At 44.8% G+C, this 23,861-nt stretch overlaps 1 protein-coding gene across 4 annotated transcripts in view; it reads right to left on the bottom strand.

Annotated features, from left to right (window-relative positions):
* Positions 1 to 471: 471 nt before the first annotated feature.
* The window catches only part of FAM171A2 (family with sequence similarity 171 member A2), a 46,855-nt gene continuing 23,465 nt past the window's right edge, over positions 472 to 23,861 (bottom strand). For 3 of the 4 annotated variants that reach the window (XM_066586170.1, XM_066586172.1, XM_066586171.1), the window contains exons 3-8: positions 20,711 to 20,803; positions 12,825 to 12,989; positions 7,260 to 7,436; positions 7,048 to 7,164; positions 3,356 to 3,479; positions 472 to 3,173 (exon numbers count right to left, since the gene is read on the bottom strand). In XM_066586170.1, the coding sequence (XP_066442267.1) occupies positions 1,718 to 3,173; positions 3,356 to 3,479; positions 7,048 to 7,164; positions 7,260 to 7,436; positions 12,825 to 12,989; positions 20,711 to 20,803 (2,132 nt within the window). In that variant the 3' untranslated portion in view covers positions 472 to 1,717. The remainder of the gene's footprint in view (positions 3,174 to 3,355; positions 3,480 to 7,047; positions 7,165 to 7,259; positions 7,437 to 12,824; positions 12,990 to 20,710; positions 20,804 to 23,861) is intronic. The other variant, XM_066586173.1, reaches the window with a different exon arrangement.

Genomic DNA, 23,861 nt, shown 5'->3' with positions numbered 1-23,861 from the left:
TACCCAAACTCGGCCTTAAAAAAAACAACAAAAAACTATAATGCTGTAATTTTGAGTCAGTATACCTGAGTTGAGCGGGATAGTCGTCTTTATTAGGGCTCCTGCACACTTGCGTTTTTCTTGCGCCTTTTTTTTACCGCGAAAGTCAATAGGACTTTCTAATGTTAAAAACGCATAGCGATGTTCATGCGTTGCGATTTTAACATTAGGAAGTCCTATTGACTTTTGCGTTGAGAAAAACGCAAGTGTGCAGGAGCTCATCTGAAACTTACTAAAGCCTGTGTCTGTGCAATTTAGAGCTCTGTATTGGTGGGGAAGAAGAGGTCAGACTGCTTTACAGTTGTAGGTGCTGCCAATTTTGGGTATGCAAAGTCCTAGTCGATGGTGTGCGCTCATCCCCATTGAGAGTAGCTGAATTTTTTTTTATTTTTTTTTTTTTTTTTTATAATTTCACTAACTTGCACTGTAAACTTTTCTTTCACGTTTTATTAGTAATGTTTGTAGGAAACGGCAGTAATAGTTCAACATGACAAATACACTTTTCTTGTGCTGTTCTCCTCAAGAAATTTCAAAGGGATTGGCTTCTTGCAAATACAAATAGCTTCCCAGTGAAGGAACGCAACCACGTGTGCCGGAATGCATCATGAAATAAGTCTGAATACCCTTAGAAACAATCTGGTTCCAAAGATCATAATGCATTGCAACAAATTTAAAAAAAAGGGGGGAACGTGGTACTCCTATAATATATTAATACTATGTTGACCAGAATGCATTACACATTATTAGCTAATATTGAGATGTAGTGGGGTTGGGTTGGGTTGGGTGGGGGTGGGGGGGTCAGGGTTACAATGAGTACAATGCATTGCCAGGCATGTTATAGGACTGAGAATTACAAGGATCTGAATGTATCATGGCAGGTAGCCGTGGCCTCCATGGTAGAGGGGGGTGGATGAAGCCACAATGTGGTGACGAGTGGAGCCATTTAAGTAGAAAACGAAAAATTGCTAGGATTTCCATGGCTCCTCTACATGAGAACTTGAAGGACCAGAATGCATTGCAAGCTATGATGTTTCACACACCTTACACAAACAAAACACTAGGACCACAATGTTCAAGCTACTTGGAGATGTCATGTTTCTACCGGGCTTTGCATACCCTGCTGCACAGGTGCCAAGACCATCTCCGTAGAAATTATGATAATGACTGAGCCAAGGTCAATTCCCGATCCGACCGAATCTGCACCTGTTGTCCTTGTATCACTATGTTAACAGGAATAAAGAGAAGAATCAAGGGTACATATCCAAAAAAAAAAAATCTTGTCCTACCCAACGTGAGGTGGGACGGGTCCCGCTGAGAGTCTCACTGTGCAGTGTCATAGACTCCCAGCTCACAGAGGGACCGCTACGCTCTTGTGTTTCGGTGTGCCGTGTAAGTGTCACATTTGAGTGTGTACTGTATACGTGTGTGCATGAAGATGTGTAAATGTGGGTGTATACATGGTGTCTGTAGGTATTTATATCGTGGTGCCTCTGGCCTTACACACAGGAATCTCTCCAATGCTGGGGCTGTGCCTCGAAGATAGGGGAGAGTTGGGGGCAGGGTGGTGTTGTCACTCTCCAAGCCCCAGACGTCGGATTCAAGGGATATCCCTGCGTTTTCTCCCCGAAGTCCTTTGAGGGGTACATCCTATACACAATGAGAATTGAGAAATCCCTCATTATTTTACATTAAACACCATCAGTGGTCTCTCCTCTCTCCTTTGCCAGGGGCTCTTCTTATCTTGGTCATCCCCACCTTCAGATTGGTCATTAAGGTCCTCATCCGGGCTGGTCATAGAATCCCTTCTTAGCTCACTGGTGCTGCTACGGGAACTGTCTCCTCTGCTGCGCCCTCTCCTGTTCATGACTGGGCAAGTCTCAGAGGTCTCGTCGAGAAGTGGCGTGAGCGAGCTGTCTTCTGGGGAGCAGCCACCAGCAGTCCGACTCTCACTTAGGCTGTGTTCACCTTCTTCAGCAAAGACCAATTTGGAGTAGGTCAAGTTAGAAGGCTGATGCTGTGACCTCCCACCTCTCCCTTCCTCTGGGCCGGGTTTTATTTTAATCTCATTGACATCCACACCCGAGTCCAGACTGGCATCATTACTACGTGTCTTGTCTCCAGCCTGCAGATCAATATAAGAATGACGCACCTGTGCATTAGAACGTCCATCTAGTGACACAAACCAGGCTCTTGGGTGAGGCTTGACTCCAAGTTCTAAAAGTTTCTTCTCAGTCAGCGCTTGAAGTTCTCCGTTCAGTTGTGCCATTGTGGACTCATTGAAAACTACGGGAATGGTGACGGAACCACTCATTTGTGAAGAGTGATTGGCCCAGTTTTTTCCGTCTTGATCCTGTGCGGAGCCAGGAGGTCCCCCTTGTTGGTAGTTATGGCCTTGCTGAAGTAATTGCTGGCGTTGGGCATGATCTTGAGGAGCAAAATGATGAGCATGTGAAATTAGGGTGGATCCCAATTCACCTTCTGTCTGCTCTTCGGGTTGGCCGCTGGGATTTTCTTCTGATGATAATCTTACATAATGTGCTGGAATGACCAATGTGGGCATAGCGTGTCTGTACCCTCCTTCCTTCATGTGATCAATGGACCCACAAAAGATGAGTTGCCCAGGTTGCGTCAAAGAAGTAGGACGTGATAATGGATCAGCTGACTGTGTCATCAAATAATCAGGCGGTTTTGAGTCCCCAATCACATGCTTGAAAGGTGGTGGAAGCGGAGGAGGGGATGGAGGAGGATCTCTGTTTGACCCCCTACCTCCTCGCCTCCGGTTTCCCTTTCCACCAGTGCCATAACCTCTTTTTATGTCTTCTGCATCCAGCAGGTCGCCAGAGCGAGCTGATTTTAATGGATACTCATCTCGAGAGCCTGGCCTTAAAGGGAGAGTGTCTGTTGAATGCTGCATGGAGGAACGGCCACTAGGCTTACAAAAGTCCTCTCGAGAGGAAAAAGCAGAGCGCAGAACTGGAGTCCGAAGGTCACTGTCAGCTGTGGAGGTGGAGTCCAAGTGACTGGTACTGATAAGGTTAAGGTGGGAGGTCGAGGTTGCCTGGTCCCGTTTGGGCTCATTAAGGCCAGAGAGCTGCAGCTTGTGATGCTGTTGTCTTGGTTTCAAGCATCGCCTCCTGCCAAAAAAGTAAATTGTAAGTAAATTGCACTAAGACTGAAAGCTACGTGATGGACATGGTCTAAAACTGGGCACGTTAATGAGAGAGGAACATACAGTTGTGTGGTGCAAATTTCAGGAACAGTGCAATTAGTATTGAATTGGCAAAGTTAAGTGCCATAAACAAAATCAAGCTTTTACCTGCAGTAATAGATTAATAGGCAAAGGAGTATGAGGACCAGGAGTGTAAGAGCGCCCAGAATGGAGAGCAAGAAGATAGTATGGTACCCAGCAATGTCCACACTGCTCATAAGTGACAGCATACCTGAGAAGAGATCACAGCGTAAGAGACAGTGTAACAAGGAGATAACAAATCTCCAGTCATATAACTACAAAGGGCATAAGAAAAATGGAAGATACTGTATTGTGCAAAAGTTTTAGGCAGGTGTAGAAAAAATGCTGCAGAGGAAGAATACTTTCAAAAATAGAAGTGTTAACCCTTTCCAATCCACTGTCTGACGTCTTCCAACATTCTGATTGAAGCCTGTACAGCTCCGATGTCGGAAGACGTCCGGCAGGGTATTCTTACTGTATATTACTGGCCGCTCTGTTGTCGGAGGCCTCTTCGGCATGTCACAAACTGCAGTACTGGCTCTAGCCAGCATATGGCGCCATTCTAAAATGGCAGAAAGAGCCCCTAGGAAACCCTGAATCCAAAATTGGATTGCAAAGGGTTAATAGTTAATTTTTGCCATGTTTTATGGTGCCTCACTGCTGCCTGCAGACACTCATTATTTTCTCTCCGGCTTTTGGCAAACAAATTGCCTTCTGTTATGGACAAATATTCCACATTTTGACTCCTCAGTCCAGAGCACCTGCTGCCATTGGTTCTATGTCGAAGGTGTATACACATTTCTTTTATCAAGACCACTTCTGGCCAGACTTCTCCCAACAGTAGATGGGTGTACCTGGGTCCCACTGGTTTCTGTCAGTTCTGAGCTGATTGTACAGCTGGATATTTTCCAAATTCGAAGGGAAGTAAGCATGATGTGCCTTTCATCTGCTGCACTAAATGTCCTTGGCTGACCACTGTGTCTACTGTCCTCAGTGTTGCCCATTTCTTACTGCTTCTTTAAAAGAGCTTTAACAGCCCATCTTGAAACCCCAGTCTGCTTTGAAATCTTAACCTGGGAGAGACCTCGCCAATACAGTATAACTATCTTGTGTCTTGTTGCAGTGCTCCTCAGTCTTGCCATGATGTATGACCTGTGATAATTCACTGTCTTCCACAACATCACCTTCATTTGGCTGTTCCTTACCCAGTTTTAAGCCTCCTACACAGCTGTTTCTGTTTCAGTTAGGCAGGGCTCACACGGCTGTAAGTGTAAAACTCTGCAAGTGTCTCACAATGTTTTATAGCGTTTTGACAGCTGTGGAGACGGCTGTGACCCTGCGTACTGCTGTATATGGCGGTGAAATTGTACTATGCATGACCACGTACTCAAGTACACAGTTATGCGCAGTATACCTGTTTTTTTGTTGTTGCGTATGGTAATGTAATTTGATTGTCTGCAAGTTACTGCGTATCATATGTGCATACAGAGCCCATGTAATACGCGGTAAACATGTGCCCTTGTGAACCCAGCCTGACTGTGCTTTAACCTATATATGAAAATGATGATTATTCACTTGTTTCATAGAATCATAGAATAGTAGAGTTGGAAAGGACCTCCAGGGTCATCAGTTCCAACCCCCTGCTCAGTGCAGGATCACTAAATCATCCCAGACAGATATTTGTCCAGCCTTTGTTTGTACACTTCCATTGAATGAGAACTCACCACCTCCTGTGGAAACGTGTTCCACTCATTGATCACCCTTCACTGTCTAATATCTAATCTGTGTCTCCTCCCTTTCAGTTTCATCCCATTGCCTCTAGTCTTTCCTTGTACAGATGAGAATAGGGCTGATCCTTCTGCACTGTGACAGCTCTTCAGATATTTGTAGACCGCTACTAAGTCTCCTCTCAGCCTTCTTTTCTGCAAGCTAAACTTTCCCAGATCCTTTAACCGTTCCTCATAGGACATGATTTGCAGACGGCTCACCATCTTGGTAACTCTTCTCAGACAAACTGGAGCAAGTTCAAAGTCTTTTTTAAATTGGAGTGCTCAGAACTGGACACAGTGAGATGAGGTCTCACTAAGGAAGAGTAGAGGGAAATAACTACCTCACGTGACCTAGACTCTATGTTTCTCTTAATATATCCTAAAATTGTGTTTGCCTTTTTTGCTACTGCATCACACTGTTGACTCATGTTCAATCTGTAATCTATTAGTATACCCAAGTCTTTTTCATATGTGCTGCTGCTTAGCCCAATTTCTCCCATTCTGTATGTGTGGGTTTTTTTTTCATTTTTCCTGCCCAGATGTAGGACCTTGAATTTCTCTTTGTTAAATACAATTCTGTTAGCCACCGCCCACTGTGCAAGCTTTTCTAGATATTTTTGAATTCTCTCTCTCTTCTCTAGGGTTAGCTATCCCTCCTAGCTTTGTGTTGTTGGCAAATTTCATCAGTTTTCTCTCAACACTTGGCCCAGGAAAGAGCCTTGTGGTACCCCACTTGAGACATTCTTCCAACTGGATGTGCAGCCATTTATGACCACTCTTTGAGTATGATCACTCAGCCAGGTGTGAATCCACCTAAATGTTGCCTTGTAAATCCCATTTTTGGTTATTTTTTCAATACCTATGGTATGAGATACTTTGTCAAATGCTTTAATAAAGTTAAGATATACTATATCTACCGCATTTTCCTAGTCAGTGATTCTGTCATAGAAGGAAATTAAATTTATCTGGCATGACTGGCTCTAGTTAATTACTCCATTGTCATCCAAGTACTTGCATATATGCTGTTTTAATAATTTGTTCAAAGATCTTTCCCAGTATAGAAGTCAGACTCACAGGCCTGTAGTTTCCTGGATTCACCTTCTTCCCTTTTTTGAAGATTGGAAAAAGGGCAAATGTTGTCCCTATCTTCTAGGACTTCTCCTGTTCTCCATGAATTTTTAAAGATTATGGCGAGTGATTTAGCAATTACCTCCGCTGCTTCCTTTGGTATCCTAGGATGTAATTCATCTGAACCAGCAGACTTGAATTTATGTAAGTTAGCTAAGTCTTCCCTCACCATCTCTCTGTTTACACATAGCCTGCATTCTTTTATTTCCCCAACAGCACAGGGAAGATCAGTTGATGTTACATCTACTTTCTGAGAGAAAACAGATGCAAAATAGGAATATATTCCTGGTCTCTTTAAATGCTTCCCATTCTTCCTTCTTTTAGGGATTGTTATTGATTGTGCTTTGAGAATCTCATTTCACAACATTTCCCAACTTTCTTCGACATTTCTGTCCTTCAGAACATCCAGCCATTGGATTCTTCCTATTCTCTTTCTGAGTTCATTGAAATCTGCCTTTCTGAAATCCAACCTTGAGGTCTGAGTTTTCTCAGGTCTTCCTCCCCTTTTTATCCAAAATTCAAGGATAGCATGATCACTGCCTCCTAAGGTTTGGTATAATTGTTTCATCATACACATGACTGTAATCCTACAAAATCCCTTACTTTGTGCAAGTGTACCGAGAAGAAATGATGTGGTTTTGAAGGTCACACCAAATATGGATGTGATTTACATTTTTCTTTTGCTCAGTCACTTTGCATTTTGTTAGTGAAGTACCATGAAACATGGCAAAAATAAACTATTAACACTTCCATTTTTGAAAGCATTCTTACTCTGCAGCATTTTTTCCCACACCTGCCTAAAACTTTTGCACAGTTCCATAAGTATCAATAATTCAAGTAGGAAATTACATGTAGGAGATAAGGAGAAAGAGAAGGTCTTACCACGACCAGTAGATGGGATGGCTGCTGCCCAGTAACCCAGTTTTGGGGAGGAAAACGACCAGTACAACTGTTGTCCCTCTCTTCGTACGACGCCCATACCAGCACGGAGCCAAAGACCTTCAAGAAACAGAAGAGAAGCCGAACCAGTCAGAATAAGCAGAAAAAAGAACAACATTTATATGAACTTGTGTTTCCGCTAGGTTTTTACCTACCAGTCTTTGGCTCAAATTTCCAGGCAGGTATACTGCTCGCAGGTGTGAGACCATTGTCCGCGGGGATGGGAAGAGACAGCTGAGCGGGGCCAGTTAATGGAACTTCAGAGCCATTCCCTGCAAATAGATGGACGCTCACTGCAGCGACAGGAAGCAGCTCCACCCAGCTGGTGTTACCTGGTTAGAAGCACAAGAGACAGAAGACGAGAACAAAGTGAAGAAAGAACCTAAGTCACAAGTAACAAATGGGAAAATAAACTACTGGTTACCACCATGATAAGCTGCTCATTGCGCCAGTGTGCTTATGCACTGAGCTGATTTTTCTAGGAAAGCAGACCGCTCCGTTCCCACTGCAGTGGCCAAGTTTGGTATTGCACGCATTGAAGTGAATGGCTTGTAATGCCAAGCTTGGCCACTGCAGTGGGAATGGAGCTGTCTGCTTCCTGCAGAAAACAGTGCAATGCATAAGCCCTCCCATGAATGGCTGATCAGCGGGGTTCTCAGGCATTGGATCCCCTGCCAATTTACTATTGATGTCGTGTCCTAAGGGTCGGCCAAGTAAGAGTTTACAATTGGAGAACACCTTTAAAGAGAATGTTTCTAGGAATGTGATGTACATATAAAATTGAATGGAAATAAACCATTTGGGGTTATCAGTATCTTCTAAGCAGTGGCTTTTCCATAATCCCCAAATTATAATTATCAAAGTGTGTAAATCATTGAGCGATTTCTAGGAAAATGTTCTATAGATGGTATTTTACCCCCATAGAATTGCAAAACCGTACCCAAACGTACTATCTACATGATGCAGGCATGAAACGCATATGGTGGGACTGCAAAATCCTTTCCAACTCTTTCAGCATCATTACACAATGCATTTCTCCTCTGCAGGTGAAGCTACGCTGGTTGCTGCCAGCACCTGAACCTGTTAGTTCAACCACTATGATAAGTCCCGGTGCGGGACACAATCAGCGTTTCTCCAGCTGCGTCTTGCAGAAGAGGAATACTGACATGTAATAGCACCATGTGAGTAGCAGGTGAACATTCTATATCTCAAGTATGTGGCTACACGATTGTTCTTACAGTGCTTATTATCAATCGATCTGGATATAGTTGACTATGAGCACAAAACTAGAATTACACGTGCAATTATCTCTGCCACATCATAAACAGCTAAATATTGGAAAGATCCGGGCTCTCCCCTCTAGCAGAAATTCTATGCAGTATTAATGATGGTTACTTACTGGAAAAATGATTCCTTCAAGCCTTAATAAGCTTTAGAAGGGCGTTTCACACCGGCGTTGGGGATTCCACTTTTCTGCTCCATTCGGAGCGGAATCCCCACGACCGAATGGTTCCGTCTCTGGAGGGAACTGAATACCGCACGGCGGACCGCATTGGCCTTAATGGGGTCTGCCCAGTTTTTCCACCCAGCTGCCCGGCCTTTGAATGGAACAAAAAGTGCTGCATGCAACGCTTTTTCTTCCGGTATTTGCAGCCACATCTGTGATGTAACCTTCGGCCGGCGGTCCCGACGCAAATGTGAAACCGGCCGAAGTTCTACAAACTGTTAACTTGTCATAATAAAATTCCCTCCTTCTAACCATTGAAGGGGTTTTCTAGAAGTAAACTATTGATGACCTGTTCTCAAGATACGTGTGATGTCAGTCCTGGCCGAGGACTCACAGCTCATGCGCTGTCTTCCATGCGGCGCAAGCGTGGTGGTGATGGAACATGTGACTAGAGATGAGCGAGCATACTCGCTAAAGGCAAACTACTCGAGCGAGTAGTGCCTTATGTGAGTATCTGCCCGCTCGTCTCTAAAGATTCGGGTGCCGGCGGGGAGGAATGGGGGGGGGGGAGAGATCTCTCTCTCACTCTCTCCCCTTCGCTCCCCCCTGCTCACTCCCGCAACTCACCGCTCTCCCCCGCCGGCACCTGAATCTTTTGAGACGAGCGGGCAGGTACTTGCATAAGGCACTACTCGTTTGAGTAGTTTGCCTTAGCGAGTACGCCTGCTCATCTCTACATGTGACGTCTCCAGCGAGCGAAACTGGAGACGTCACCGAGTATGGAAGGGGGCGTTTTTTTCAAGCACTGGGGAAGCAGCGGTGGACCGCACATTAGACGGTCCAATGCCAATTTACATATGGCACAGGATAAGAAAAGGCTAATGTCTGGACTGTGCAGTCGCGCAGAACAGAAATAAACGTATCTATGGATTCCACTTAACATCGCATATAAAGTAGGTGAGAGACTTCCTTTAACAGTTTACTGCTGGGGCGTCAAACTCATTTTCACCAAGGGCCACATCTGGCTTATGGTTGCCTTCAAAGGGGCGATTGTAAAGCCGACTTCACATGAGCGCCGCATTTTTGTGCAATGAACTTCTTTGCGTGCGCATCAGCATATTTTGCTGTACTTTTTCCGCACGCCAAAAGAAAAGCACCGATACTCCCAGCGATTGAAATGGCTAATCAGTCTAAGGAGTCCAAGATGTGTTCCTCTTCCTGTGCAATTACACAGTGTATTACACATCTATACACAGCATATTGTGCGCAAATTTGTGCATCCCCATGGACTTCTATGGGAACTTTTGTGCACAAATGCTCAGGAAAATAGGACATACTGTAGTTTTTGTTTTTCAAGCAACGGAAATGCGCAGGAAAAATACGCTTATATGAACGAAGCCATTAAAATCAATGTGTTCTATGCACTGTGTATTGCACGCACGAATAAACCCGCATGAAGCCTGCCTAAGGCCTCATGTCTACGGGCAAAAGAACAATTAAAATCCACAGCGGATCACCCGCACGCGGATCCGCGTCCTATAGGGATGCATTGACCACCCGCGGGTAGATAAATACCCGCGGATGGTCAATAAAAGGGAATTAAAAAAATTCTGGAGCACATCCGCCCGGCCGAAGAAAGAAGATCCGGCCGCGAAGAAGGGAAGACACGCACGGCCCGCAGCAGGTGAGTTTATTCTTATTTTCAGCCCTCATGTCCGCGGGGCAGGAGGGACCCGCTGCGGATTCTACATGGAGAATCCGTAGCGGGCCTGATTTTCCCCGTGGACATGAGGCCTAAGGGCTCGTTCACATGAGCGGATTTTTTCATGCGATGTGCAATCGCGTGAAAAATACACAGCATAACCTATTTTAATGCATATTACGCATCGCAATAGACCATTGAAGTGATTGGGTGGGCACAAATACGCAATGAATATGCAGGAAATCTGCATATTTATGCAACATTTCAATCTGCGGGGTTTTTTTACATGCGCTAATACGCCGTGTATTTGCACACATAAAAACATGCCGGAGCAGCTGAAAACCACAGACCTAAAAAAAATTTTGGTTGCCTTTCTGAACGAGGCCTAATAGTGACGCCCATAGTGGCTGCAGTAGTAATAGTGATCCCCATAGTGACCCCCAGTAGTAACAGTTTTCCATAACTTGGCCACAGTAATAATACCCCCCACCACCAGGGATGTTGCCCGGCCAGAGGCTAATATCAAAGCCCTATTGGCCTCTAGCTGGGCAGCAACTCTATAGGCTTTACACTCACCCCGCCTGCAGCTCTGGTTCGGTGGCGGCCGCTGCTGAGTCTGCGACCGTGGACCCCTCACCTTGGCACAAAAGTCCGTTATTAGGAGAGGTCAGCGCTCACAGACTGGACCCGCAGGCGGGGTGAGTAGAATGTTGCGCGGCCGCCTGGCACATAAAATGAGGCGCTGTGGCTCTAAACATATTTGGAGTAGAGTTAGTAGTCTAACTAACCCAAATAGAGGCGACCTGGGAACAGAGAATGTAACTCATTAATGCAGAAAGCCCTTTCAATAAACATATAAATGCGACTGACTATCGGTGCCCATTAAGTACAAAGTGACTTATGACATCGCAGCGAACAACCTTTTCTGCCGCTTAATGCCTTATAAGACTCCCCGTAGACGTTACGATTTCAGCATCGGGGCGCTGAATGAGATTATGCTGCAATTATTTCTTTTAAACTGCAAAGTGCTGCAAATATGAAGACAGTATAAATAATTAATTATGTGAACATTAAACCGTCTCCCTCGGCTCACAGCATTGTAAATGACATTCCCGGGCAGCGCTGCAGAGAAGATTCTACATAGACATGTGCAGGTGGAACACAGAACAGGCCACAATCATAGCAGCTGTACAGAAGGAACGGAATCTCCCCTACGATTCCTATACACCTCCACTGACACAGCGGGGAGATCGGATCAACCAGACCTATAGAATGCAGTATATACTGAATGGCCCCTTTGTTACAGATCCCTGGCCCTTTTTATGATTGGAGCTTCCCTGTATAGAAATTATCCCCGTGGCCCCGGAGTGCGGCATAAAATCACAGGACACGTTTTCAATAGATCAGCTTCATGTGAATCCCCATTAGATGGGAAAATCCAGCAGTCTGAGCGACTTCCGAAAATGGGTTTGGTCATCAGTGCGAGACTAGCTGTGGCTAGGATTTCACTGCCAACCGCGTGGGGTTTTCTCGTGCCGCGGTGTGGAGAGTATACAGAGAATGGCGTGATCGAGAAAAACATCCAGTAATAGGGGATCTTGTGGTTGGCAATAACTTGATGGAAAGGGGTCAGAGGAGGATGTCAAGAATTGTTCTGATGAACAGTTGCTGCACAGTCAAGTACATCGCAGCTGGATACAACGCTGGTGCTCCAACTAATGTGTTTGAGTGCACAACTCGTCCTTCATTAGCACAGATGGGCTATAACAGCAGGCAACCAGTTCCAGCGCCCTTGCTGTCTAAGAGAAGCAGAAAGGCGAGACTCCAGTGAGCAAAAGAGTGCAAAAACTGGATCACTAAGCAGTGGAAAAACATCACCTGGTCAGATGAATCCAGATTTCTGTTGCCCTGTGCTGATGGGAGGTCAAAATTTGGCACAAGCAGCATGAATCGCTGAACCCTTCCTCTCAGAACATGTAAATAAATAAATGTATAGCGCCAACTTATTTCACAACGCTTTCAGGTAATTTATTTATTTCCCCACCACCACCAAGCTGGGTACTTATTTTACCAACCTCGGAAGGATGGGAGGCTGAGTCGGCCTTGAGCCGGCTACCTGAACCATGTGGCGATTGAACTCGCAACCTTCAGGTCGTAAGCGAGAGCTTAGGACTGCATTTCTGCTGCCTTACGCCACACGAGGCACCTCCATCTAATTTGCAGCAACTACTGGAAGCTTCCTGTCCGCAGGGGCCAATATTCCTTCAGAACGACTTCATCACCCAGTGGAATCTACGCCACAATGAATTGCTGCAATTCTGAATGCCAAAGGAGGTCCAACGCGCTACTAGATGTGGGGTTTATAATAAAGTAGCCATTCAGCGTAGACACACGTTTATTGAGCAGTGTAAGAATTAACTCTTTTCCACTTTTAATTCCACATATATACAAGTATTCTGCACCACATGATGGATATCATAGTCAACGTTCTAAGTAATGGGCAACCTAGTAGATTTTGGGCACCTCCATTCCATGAAAGGGACAACAGAACTGAAGTGAATCCATTCCTACCTCCATTGTTGGAATCGGGATCGGCTCCAATAAATGCTGGGAACCCTCTCATTTGGTGGAGGTTGTTGGCAGTGGTGAGCGAAGAGGACAGTTGGTTATAAGTGGAGGATCGGGGTAAGCGGGCAGACTTTCTCTGGAACTGGACCAAGGGCTGGCTGCGGACTCCTGTGAAGACAAACAGGGAATAGCTGAATCAATCAGAACTATATATTTATATCAAACACAATACGGGTGAGGTACCGAGTGTTCTGCCATTGGTTTAGGCTGGGTTCATAGCATGCAGTATTCTAGTATTTTGTGCATATATTACACCTTACGTCCTTCATAGAGGATAATGTAAACTACCCAGAATCGCAGGATATGCTAATTTACCAATGTGAATGACATCTCGTGGAAAGGAACAGAAGCTCCTTGAGATCTGCTCCGTCTGCTGCTCCAGCGTCTACTCTCCAGACAGTTACATAAACAAATGAAGTCATTAGCAGCCGTCAATCCACTTAGCCTGAGCGGCCTTTAAAATCAGCCAGATCTGTGGATAACGATACACGTACGCTGCTGTCACGCAAAGAGTTTTGATGCAGCTTTTGAGAGCCAAATCAAGAATGCATCATAAAGTGGGGGAAACAATAAGGAAAAGACTTTGTGGGTCACTGGAGTAGTAATAGGGGTCACAGGGGTTGCAATTGTGACTTGGCCCTTAAGCTAGGGGGGTCCCAAGGCCCCCCTCACTAGTTGTATTGCTGCAAGGACACAGAGGGGGTACTTTATAGGGACATTACAAGACTATTTTTTATTTTTGCTATTGATGACCATAAGGGACCCACTGCTCGGATCCCTGCCGATCAGTTGATTCCTAGTGCCCCTGTCACTATGGTCAGCCAAGTAAGCAGGAAGTGCTGACCACAGTGCAGCAGGCCGGGTTGGTACTGCAGTATAGCTCCTATTGAAGTCAATGGAAACTGCGCCTGCAATACCAACCTGGGCCACTGCACTGTGGTCAGCGCTTTCAACTTCCTGACCGGAGTGACAGCAGCCCCAGGAATCAGCTGACTGGCGGAGATGCGTGCAGTGGGTCCCTGTCAGTCAACAATAGCAAAAGTAAAAAGAAGTCCTGGAATACCCTTTTAAATGGGCACAAAGGGCTCTATTTATAAGGGCACAGGAGTTGGGGGGGGGGGGGTCTCTATTTATGAGGGCACAGTGAAGTTTTATGTCTTTAAAGGGGTTGCCGAACTTAAATTTAAAAACAAATCATGCCCCCCATTTGCTAAAATAAGAAACAGTTGCATACTCATCTCTCCCGGGTCCCCACAGCGCCATATACTCAGGCCTCGACTATGATGCTGTACTGAAAGCCTACAGTCAGCCGGTGTTCAGGATGTCACAGGCTGCTGCAGCCAATCACAGTCCTCAGTGTTGAATATGTGATTGGCTGCAGTAGCCTGTAACATCCCATAAAAAAGGCCAACTGCAGCCCATCAACACAGTCCTGGCAAAGAGAATGGAGCTGCTGCCGGCAGCTGGGAGAGGTGAGTATATGATTATTATTTTTATACATGGGGAGCAGGAATTAAAAAAATAATAACTCAGACATCCCCTTTAAGTTGCACAAAGAGACCACTATTACTTTGTGAGCATTGGGTGGTATTATCACTTTTCTGGAGCATAAATCAGGCATTATTACCGTACTTTGCAGGGAACACAGAAAATAATTATTTCTATGTGGGGCATGAAGAAGTGTTATTACAGTGTGAGGGTACAAAGCAGGCATTATTTCTTGTGGTGGTCAATATGGGTGAATCATTCCTATGTGTGAGCAGTATTACTTTGTGGGGCACAAGAGGGGGCACATTTACTGGGGGAGACACCTAGGGGTGTTGGGGGTAGTGGCAGGATGGAAAGTGTGCAAAGACAAGTCATAGATATAGGAAACGTTTCTTTATAGCTGTCAGAGATGATGTCACAACTGATCACTGGAGGTAACTGCACTGCAATCACTATCACTGTGTAGAACTGGTACCTGACTATTACATGGTAACTGCACTACTTAGAGGTTACTAGAGTTAAGTGTGTGTGTGTGTGTGTGTGTGTATTGTATTTTTTGAGCAAGACCACTGGCAAAATAACTGTGGTGGAGGGAGAACAGTGGAGGCCCAAAGGTGAACTTTTGCATCCGGGCCCAAGACTCTTTAGCTATGCCCCTGCTTAGGGTAGAGTCACATGTGGCGTAAAAATCCATGACAAATATGCCACAAAATCTGCATGTCACACGCTCTGTTTACATTCGCGCTGGATGATGTGTTGTGGCGCAGATCCGGCACAAAATGCCATATCAAAATAGCACAGCATGTGTAGTGAATGTGTTCCGGCTGCTGCGATTCGAGTCCAGTGCTTGCGGCTCTTCCGTTGTTCGGCTCCTAGGATCGAGCCAAACAATGGAAAGCAAAAGTGTTGGTGTGAAACCATGTTGATTTTGATGTGGATTTGCGGTGGGATTGTTGCGGATTGCGCCACTTACTTTGAAAAGAGCAGATCTGCAGCACTTCCGTGCCAGTCCTGCAGGGTCCTTTTAGATGGCACGATTGTTGGGTGCTAAGCAGTGATTGGAGCGGAACAGGGCGGTCACCCACACCGATTCACAGTAGTCATTCGCCATTCAATCGCTGGCAGTGGTTACACTGAACGGTTATCATTCAGATTCGCACAATCCAGTGATCACCTGAATAATAACGGTTCCGTGTAACGGGGCCCTGAGATGTGGAACTTGTGTCGGATTCGCTTGTGGTAGATTTTTACACCATATATGAATCCATCGCAGATCTGTGTTATTTCAAAATGACACGCGTGAAAACCCACAGAGTCGCCAAATAAACCCTTTTCAGACTGGGGTGTTTTAGGCCTTCTTGCCCAGAGCAATTCTTTTTTTTTTTGTATTTCTTAGTCTGAAAGTGGATCCAGCAGGAAGAAATAGACATCCTTCTAACTTTTCGCATCGCCCATTGAATTTAATGGGAGCTTTAACACATCGCATGCCGTGTGATGTTCATGCGAATTCGATGCAAGGTTTCCTATTGAAATCAATAGGAAACTATTTTGATCCTCTATCGAGGGGATCCAAACTTTACCGATGCGATGCGTTTTTGCCTAAAATGTCAGTATGATAACCCAATCCTGCCAATGGCAAGGACGCACAGTGCTGTGTAAGGGACTCACCCCTAAGGGGCTTCCCAAAACAGTATAGTTGCTATGAACATGAGAAACCTAGGGTTGTAATGACCTCTAGTGGCCATTTTGAAAAATTGCACCCAGATATTGCCAGTGTGCTGTGCTTTGATTGGCTGTTGGGAGGTTTCATGTGGGAAAGGTCCTAGAACGTCCTATTGGAATGCTCTCAGCTCCATAAAAAAAAGACAATTTCCCTCTGCATCACAGGACAGAGCTGAGGGACTGTGTAGAGTGGAGGTGCTGCTACTGAAAGGGTGGAATAATCTGTAGAGAGACTGCTGCTGCTGCCAGAGAGGAGAAGGAGGAAGTGGGAACCTGAATCCCTGTATGAGAGAGGGTCTGTTTGGAGAAAGGACTGTGCAGCGGAGATAGGAACTTCTTGCTGCCAGATGAATAGTATGGGACTGCGCTACAGAGCAGACAGATCGAGATCCAAAAAGGATATCGAGGCATTTGTCTGCATCAGGTCGTAAGTGAGGGTGGCCTTAGTGAAAGCCATAGGGGTGCACACCACTAAAGACAAAATAGTTAGTCAATAGTCAGTATAGGGGCTTCAGCAAATATTTGAACGTTAATTATTCGGAAGGTAGTGGCGAATTCTAGGCTGAAGCAATCAGGACTAGACAAAGACTTCTGAGGAAGTCGAAACGTTGCTTCATTGTGTGTGTCATGGAGGAATAAAGTACATCTTAGGATGTGAATTGCACCATTCATGCTGCCTGCTCTTATCATCATTCGACTATTATTGTCACATTGACCAGAGTCTAGCCTCGTTAAGGTGTATTCAAACGGTGTTCCTGCCTTACCAATCCGCCTTTGGCGACAAACAGCATTATGGTTATTGGGGCATTATTGTTATTACTGGCATTATAACTGTTTCATACGAAGAACAAAGTATAACTTTTTTTCTCATTGCGCATGAACTACTAATCTCAGGATTTAGTTAGCCGTAGTCAGTAAAGGGTAAATCTACGGGAAAAGATACACTGTTTCTGTTATTTGTAATTCCATCTGCTGTATCGTATCCTGAACCTGCATCATAATACCGTCTCCTGTGACAGTACCATCAAACATAGCACTCAAATTAACGATAAACCAATTATCATGTGTCACAAGGGTGGTACTCTCATTGATATAGTACTGCATTGAACCAGGATAGTTTCTAACTGCTCCATGCCCAAGTACGAGAGCGAAACAAACAGCAACTGTTGTGAGCTACCACAGTAATACTTTGTGTTGCGTGTGAATACAAGCCACATCAAATTTCCATTAAGTCCAATTCTACCTAAAAACAAACAAGTTTTGGGAGTTTGAGTCAAATAAACAAGTTTTGGTATAATACCTCTGCAGCGCCACCTATTGGATGGCAGCGTTCCTGAGCCTTTATATAGGTCTTTAGAACAATGATTGGGAATTGAAAGCCAAGCCACTATCCATACACAGACAGCTGTTTCGGGGTATTTGACCCTCATCAGTGTACAGTAGGATCCTGGCTTGGCTAGTGAGAGGCCTATGATATGGGTCGGGAGTGGTATCATCACTCCTTAAGGAAAGCACCTAGAAAGTGAGTGAGGAGACTTATAAGGCCATCTCTGTGTTCCTCTGGGTTATATGCAAAAAAAGAAAGATGGACATCAATTCCCAATTCTTTTCTTAAAAACCTGTATAAAGGGTTGGACATTGATTTGCAGGAATGCTGCCATCTAATAGGTGGCGCTGCAGAGGTATTCTTCCATCTTCCTTATTTGCATAAATTTCCCAGAGGAGCATGGATGGCCTTATTCGTTTCACTCACATTATAGGTACTCTCCCTAAGGAGTGATGTTACCCCTCCCGTCTTACATCACAGGCCTCTCACTAGCCAAGCCAGGATCCTACTGCACACTGATGAGGGGCAAACACCCAGAAACAGCTGTCTGTGTATGGATTCTGGCTTGGTTTTCAATTCCCAATCAATAATATGCAAATAAGAAAGATGGACATCAATTCCCAATCATTGCTCTAAAGACCTGTATAAAGGGTCAGGAATGCTGACATCCAATAGGTGGCGCTGCAGAGCTATTGTACTAAAACTTGGATTGTTTTAAAGACCTGTATACCGGGTCGGACATTGATTTTCAGGACTGCTGCCATCCAATAGGTGGCGCTGCAGATGTATTGTTCCATCATCCTTATTTGCATATAGACAAGACAAGGCCAAACTACAGCCTGGCTCTTATCTGGATCAACACAATTACTGTGATATCAAGTTTATATAAAGGTTTTTATTTTTTACTACTTGCGCTCAATAAAAACACGTTTTTTCTTTAAAGGAGAACCATTAAGGCCTTAGTCAGACGGGCGTTTTTTGCCGCGATTTGCGCATGCGCATGCGTCCGGCGATTTTATAAAACCATTGCTTTGCACTGATATCGGACACATGAGCGCTTTTTATGCGCTCGTCCGATAAATTATAGAACAGAAATTGCAGATCGCACCTATCTGCGATCTGCGATTCCTGTTCTCTTCTCTATATGCGCTCAATGGGGCCGGCGGCAGCAGCGCCGACCCCATTGACAACATATAGAAGACAAATCATTCTTCTCTGCCACAGCTGTAACAGCTGTGGCAGAGAAGAACGATGTTTGCCCATTGAATTCAATGGAGCCGGCAATACAGCCGCCTCCATTGAAAGCAATGGGCTGCCGGCGAGCGCAGGATGAATTGTCGGGAAGGGCTTAAATATATAAGCCCTTCCCTGCAATTCATCCAGAAAAGTGTTAAAATAAAAAATATATACATACTCACCTGCTCCCGGCAGCCGGAGTTCCGTGCGGCTGTACTGCAGTGGGTGTGAAGGGGGTGTGAGTCAGACCTGTCCCCTGATTGGCTCAGCGCTGAGCCAATCAGGGGGCAGGTCTGACTCACACCCCCTTCACACCCACTGCAGGCCGGCCGCGCGGAACTCCGGCTGCTGGGAGCAGGTAAGTATATATATATTCTTTATTTTAACACTTTTCTGGATGAATTGCAGGGAAGGGCTTATATATTTAAGCCCTTCCCGACAATTCATCCCACACTCGCCCGCAGCGCATTGCTTTCAATGGAGCGGGCTGTATTGCCGCTCCATTGAATGCAATGCGCTGGACAGCTCCAGCCCGTTTCTAATGAAACGCGGCTAGGAGCAGATTTTCGGGCAATTTTCGGGCACCGGTCACGCGATTTGCGGATGCGCATCCGTCATGCGATCCGCAAATCGCGCGAAAAAACGCCCGTCTGACTAAGGCCTAACTCTGCATTCCCGCATTCCAGGATCCAAAGCATTTTTATTTTTTCAGCAACAGAGCTGTGAGGGCTTGTTTTTTGCAGTAAGAGTTGTAGTTTTTATTGGTACTATTTTGGGGTACATGTGACGTTTGGATTAATTTCAATTGTGTTTTTGGAAGGAAAAAGAAAAGTAGGAATTCTTGCTTTATTGGTTTTTTTTATTACTTTTACGATGTTCACCATGCAAGATAAATAACTAAATATTTTCATTGTCTTGGTCGCTACGTACGCGGTTATATCTATTATGTGCTGCTTTTCCAAAAACATATTTAGTATTTTATCCATTTAAATGTTTTTTTGCTTTAAATGAAACTTTTTTTTTTTTTACTTTAAATTGAACTTTTTTTTACAATGACTTGAAGATGAGATAATTCGATCGTTAGGATAGTGCACTGCATTACTTATGTATTGCATTTTACTACACCTATGACAGCAGCCTATAATACTCATTGGACTAAACAGGTCATCAAGCCATGTAGGGATGGTCACACCATGTCAGGTTTGTTATCAGGACTGGACTGCACAAAATGTAAAAGCCCATTAAGACACAGCGATTATTGCTAAAAATTTGCTCAAAGCCATCGTTTGAGCGATAATCGTTGTTTATAAATGTGCCCGTCTTTCAGTTTTCTGCCGAAGGATGGTTTTCAGCTCTGCTAAAAAACCATCCTTCCGCAGAACAGCTGATAAGCAGGAATGCAGGCTGTGTTCTGAGGGGGAAGGCGCTGATTACAGCTGATTGCTTTGTCTCAGATGTCAACCCCACCAGCAGAACAGGTGATGAGCAGGACCGCACACTGTGTCTGCTGTCAGTGGTGCTGAATTCTCCATGGGGAGCCCATGGCTGAACAATAGAGTTAATTACAGAGCTCAGACCTCCTGCTGAGTTCTGCAACAGATTGCAGAAGCTCATTTGCATGCAAATGAAGCTGATAAAGTCGTAATTGCAATTAGAGCCTATTAGTACTTTATGCAAAACGATCGCTGATCTTTCAAGCTTTTGAAAGATTATCTGTGTGTGTAAATGGGCCTTTAGGCTATGTTCAAATATGTGGCAAAGTTCAGTCTGGAGTCATCAGTGTAAATCCATCCTAAATTCCAGATGAATTAGTGCAGCATGCTGTGCTACGCCATTTCGTTTGGAAAAATACCGAAGGCAGGATGAAAACAGAAAAGGCTCTATTATAGTCAAAGGCGCCCATCTGGCATCCTTCTTATCGGTCATTGGACGGATCCAGCATTCCCTTTTTTCTTCTCCCATGACAAAACAGACAAGTGGAATGCCAAACGAGAGCCCAAAACTGGTGTGATTGTCGCCTCTACTTTTCATACAGTTAATATGCAGGAAGTAGTACCTGGTGATCCCAGCAGAATCTGCACAACATCTTCATACAGGATGAGTGTGGCCGGCCGCTCAGGAACCAGGTACAGGCTGACTGAGGCATACACTGCAATAAAAACACGTTATAAGAGCACGAGATGAAGAAGGAAAGACCGACATGAATACTAAGAATGTGCACTGCCCATTGGGGTTCACCCACGGAGACTGCTCTCCAACTAGACTTTGCCATTCCTGGAGTCTGGTCTGGTCAGTCCAGTTCTTCAAAACTAACAAGACAATTTTACAAGACTTTGCTTTTTACACTGAGAAGGGAAACTTTTCTTAAGGTGGCATTAAAGAAGTTTTAATCTATTGGCCATGAAATGGTGTAACTAAAGAAACAAGCCATACTCTCAGGTTTCAGTGCCCCCCCCCCCCCCCCCCCCCCCCCCCAGTCCAGCGCTGGAGTCCTGGTTTTGCCACTCCAAACCCTGAAGAAGCTGGCAGTGGTCATGTGTTGTGCATTGTGCAGGTGACCACTCAGCCAATCATAGGTTTAAAGGGGTATCCTGGTCCATGTTTTTTCATGTTTTCACCCATTCACCAAATGGGTAAAAACTGATAAAATCGGTGAGATCAGATTGCCGTGACCCCCATGATCGCATGAATTTTGGGGATTTCCTCGTCCTTCTCACTTCTGGGTAGCTTCTGCAGCAAGTATTGACGTCGTTGAATGGCATGCAGGTGGCACATTCATAGCCGCTATTCCATTCATTTCAATAGGGCAAACAGAATTAGCCGAAAGAGAGCTTTGCACTTGGCTATTTCTGACTTTCCCGTTGAAAATGGAGCAGCACCACGCATGCGCTATTGCCGCTCCATCCATTCTCCTTCAAACTGTGGGGGCTGCAACAAGGAGGACAGGAGAAACAGGATCGCCAGTCTTGCATCAGCTTCTACCCAACCATGTTTTAAAAATATGAAGTAACATTGTCCCGGAGGTAAAAGGTTATCTTGGGGCCCCCCAACTTCTCTTATCCCCTTAAGCAGAGACGTAACTTGAAGTTTCAGGTCCCCAATGCAAAACCTGTAACGGGGCCCCCAACTATAATGCTTTATTCATAGTACTGGGCTCCCTAGATGGAGAAGAGAGGCCTTATGGGCCCCCTAAGGCTCCTGGGCCCGGGTACAACCGCATCCCCTATAGTTACGCCAGTGACTTGAATACACCTTTCAGCAGTGATAATGCCATAAACAGCATACAACCGCTGAAGCCTGTGATCAGCTGAGTGATCGCTTGCACTATGAACTGTGCGTGATCGCTGCCAGCTTCTTGGGCTTCAGCACTCCTGCGCTGGATCGGGAAGGGCACTAAGGAAAGTTAGAATGGCTTATTTTTTTATTTTACATCACTCCATGGCCATAGATTTTTTTTCTGTTACTCAGTCCACACCACCACATTTGTAGCTAACCTTACACCATGTAGGGTATTTGTATTGTCTCAATAGGTTATGGAGGATGGTGGGGGAGGGGTATGAAAAAAGAAGTACAAGGAGGAGGAGGGAAAAAAACTCAAGATAGCGGAGAGAAAATTGTGACAAAAATTGTATTTTTTTTCTCTTTGTGACCTTGGATAAGAGACCGGAAACAAGATACATCCTGCCAGACCAGAGGCGGAAGAAAAAGCAGCTAACAATGGTAAAGTGACAATATAAAACAAAGGATGCCCAAAAAGTGAACTGTATGGCAGTGTGGATGTAAAGGAGGAACTGAGCAAGGCTCTCTACTCTCTTTTGATATCATGAAGGTGAATAAAAAACAAAAACACATTAACTACACTATCCTACCAAAGGTAAGTGGACACTTGAGCAAGTCTCAAAGGTAGTCTGTAGTTCCATGTGTTAATACTTAGTGGGGCTCCTTTGGCCCTAATGACATCAGATACTCTCTGTGGTATACTTTCTATTAACATCTGATACACTTCAGGTGATATTTCCCTCTATTCAACCTGCAAACATCTGGTGTGTTCTCGCAAAGAAAATGGACACTGTTCATATTTCCTGACCCGACATTCGAGGTCATCCCAAAGCTGTTCAGTAGGTTCAGGTTGAGACTTTGTGCAGCCGGTCCAATTGTGGAACATTCATATCCTCAAACCAACGTAAAACAGCTTCGGATCTGTGACAAGGCGCGTTGTCTTGTTGGAAGTATGGCCGACCATTCCCAGAGTATTACCACATTGTTATTCTCTAGAATATCATGGTACATCTCCGTGTTCATGGTTCTTGTCACTACAACCCATGGACCAAGACCATGCCACGTAACACTTCCCCAGACCACAACGGAACCTCCACCATACTTAACTGTTGGCACAACACACATGGGCAAAGATCCTCCAAACCCAGGAACCTTCATCTGATTTAAAGTGATTCATCCCTCTACACAATGTTCTTCCATTGTTTAACTGTCCAATGACAACACTCTTTGCACCATTGTAGACGAGCCGATGCATCTTTCATTAGAGAGAACTTGCCAGACATTTGCAGGATGAATGGAGAGAAATACCAGCTGAAGTGTATCAGACGTTATTAGGGATGTCAAAGGAGCCCCACTAAGTATTAAGATATGGAAATAAATACTACTTTTAATTCATGTTGAGGAGTTCAATTACTTTTGGTAGACTAGTGTACCTAAGCACACGATTGGGCACTTTTGAAAAAGCCCTATTCACAGACGTGACTTGGTTAAAAGTAATAAATTTTATTAAGTTTTATCTAAAAAAACACGATTGGGCACTTTTTTTAGATAAAACTTAATAAAATTTATTACTTTTAACCAAGTCACGTCTGTGAATAGGGCTTTTTCAAACTTTCAGTCGACTTGTGCTGCCCTCTCTGTGAATAGAGTGTACCTAAGCACAGTGGATACAGCTTTGTGAATAGAACCAATGAACTCAGTAGGTAGTAATGAGGAATAATATACCTCAACATTTCAGCAAATTGAGAGGCTAAACATTATTTCAGCCCACGCTGCCTCCATAGACAACCCAAAAGCTAAGGACACGGCATTGCGACCGCTCCCTGACACAGCTGTGGCTGGGCCTGCCAAGAATTTCCCTACATCTGACCAGGGTGGACAGGTGGCACAATAAACTTTCCAATATGAAAATAACACCAGATGCCCAT

This window comes from Eleutherodactylus coqui, chromosome 13, assembly GCF_035609145.1.
Source record: "Eleutherodactylus coqui strain aEleCoq1 chromosome 13, aEleCoq1.hap1, whole genome shotgun sequence".
NCBI lineage: Eukaryota > Metazoa > Chordata > Amphibia > Anura > Eleutherodactylidae > Eleutherodactylus > Eleutherodactylus coqui.
Note: the sequence above shows the minus strand (reverse complement) of the source record. Positions and strands in the feature narration are given on the sequence as shown.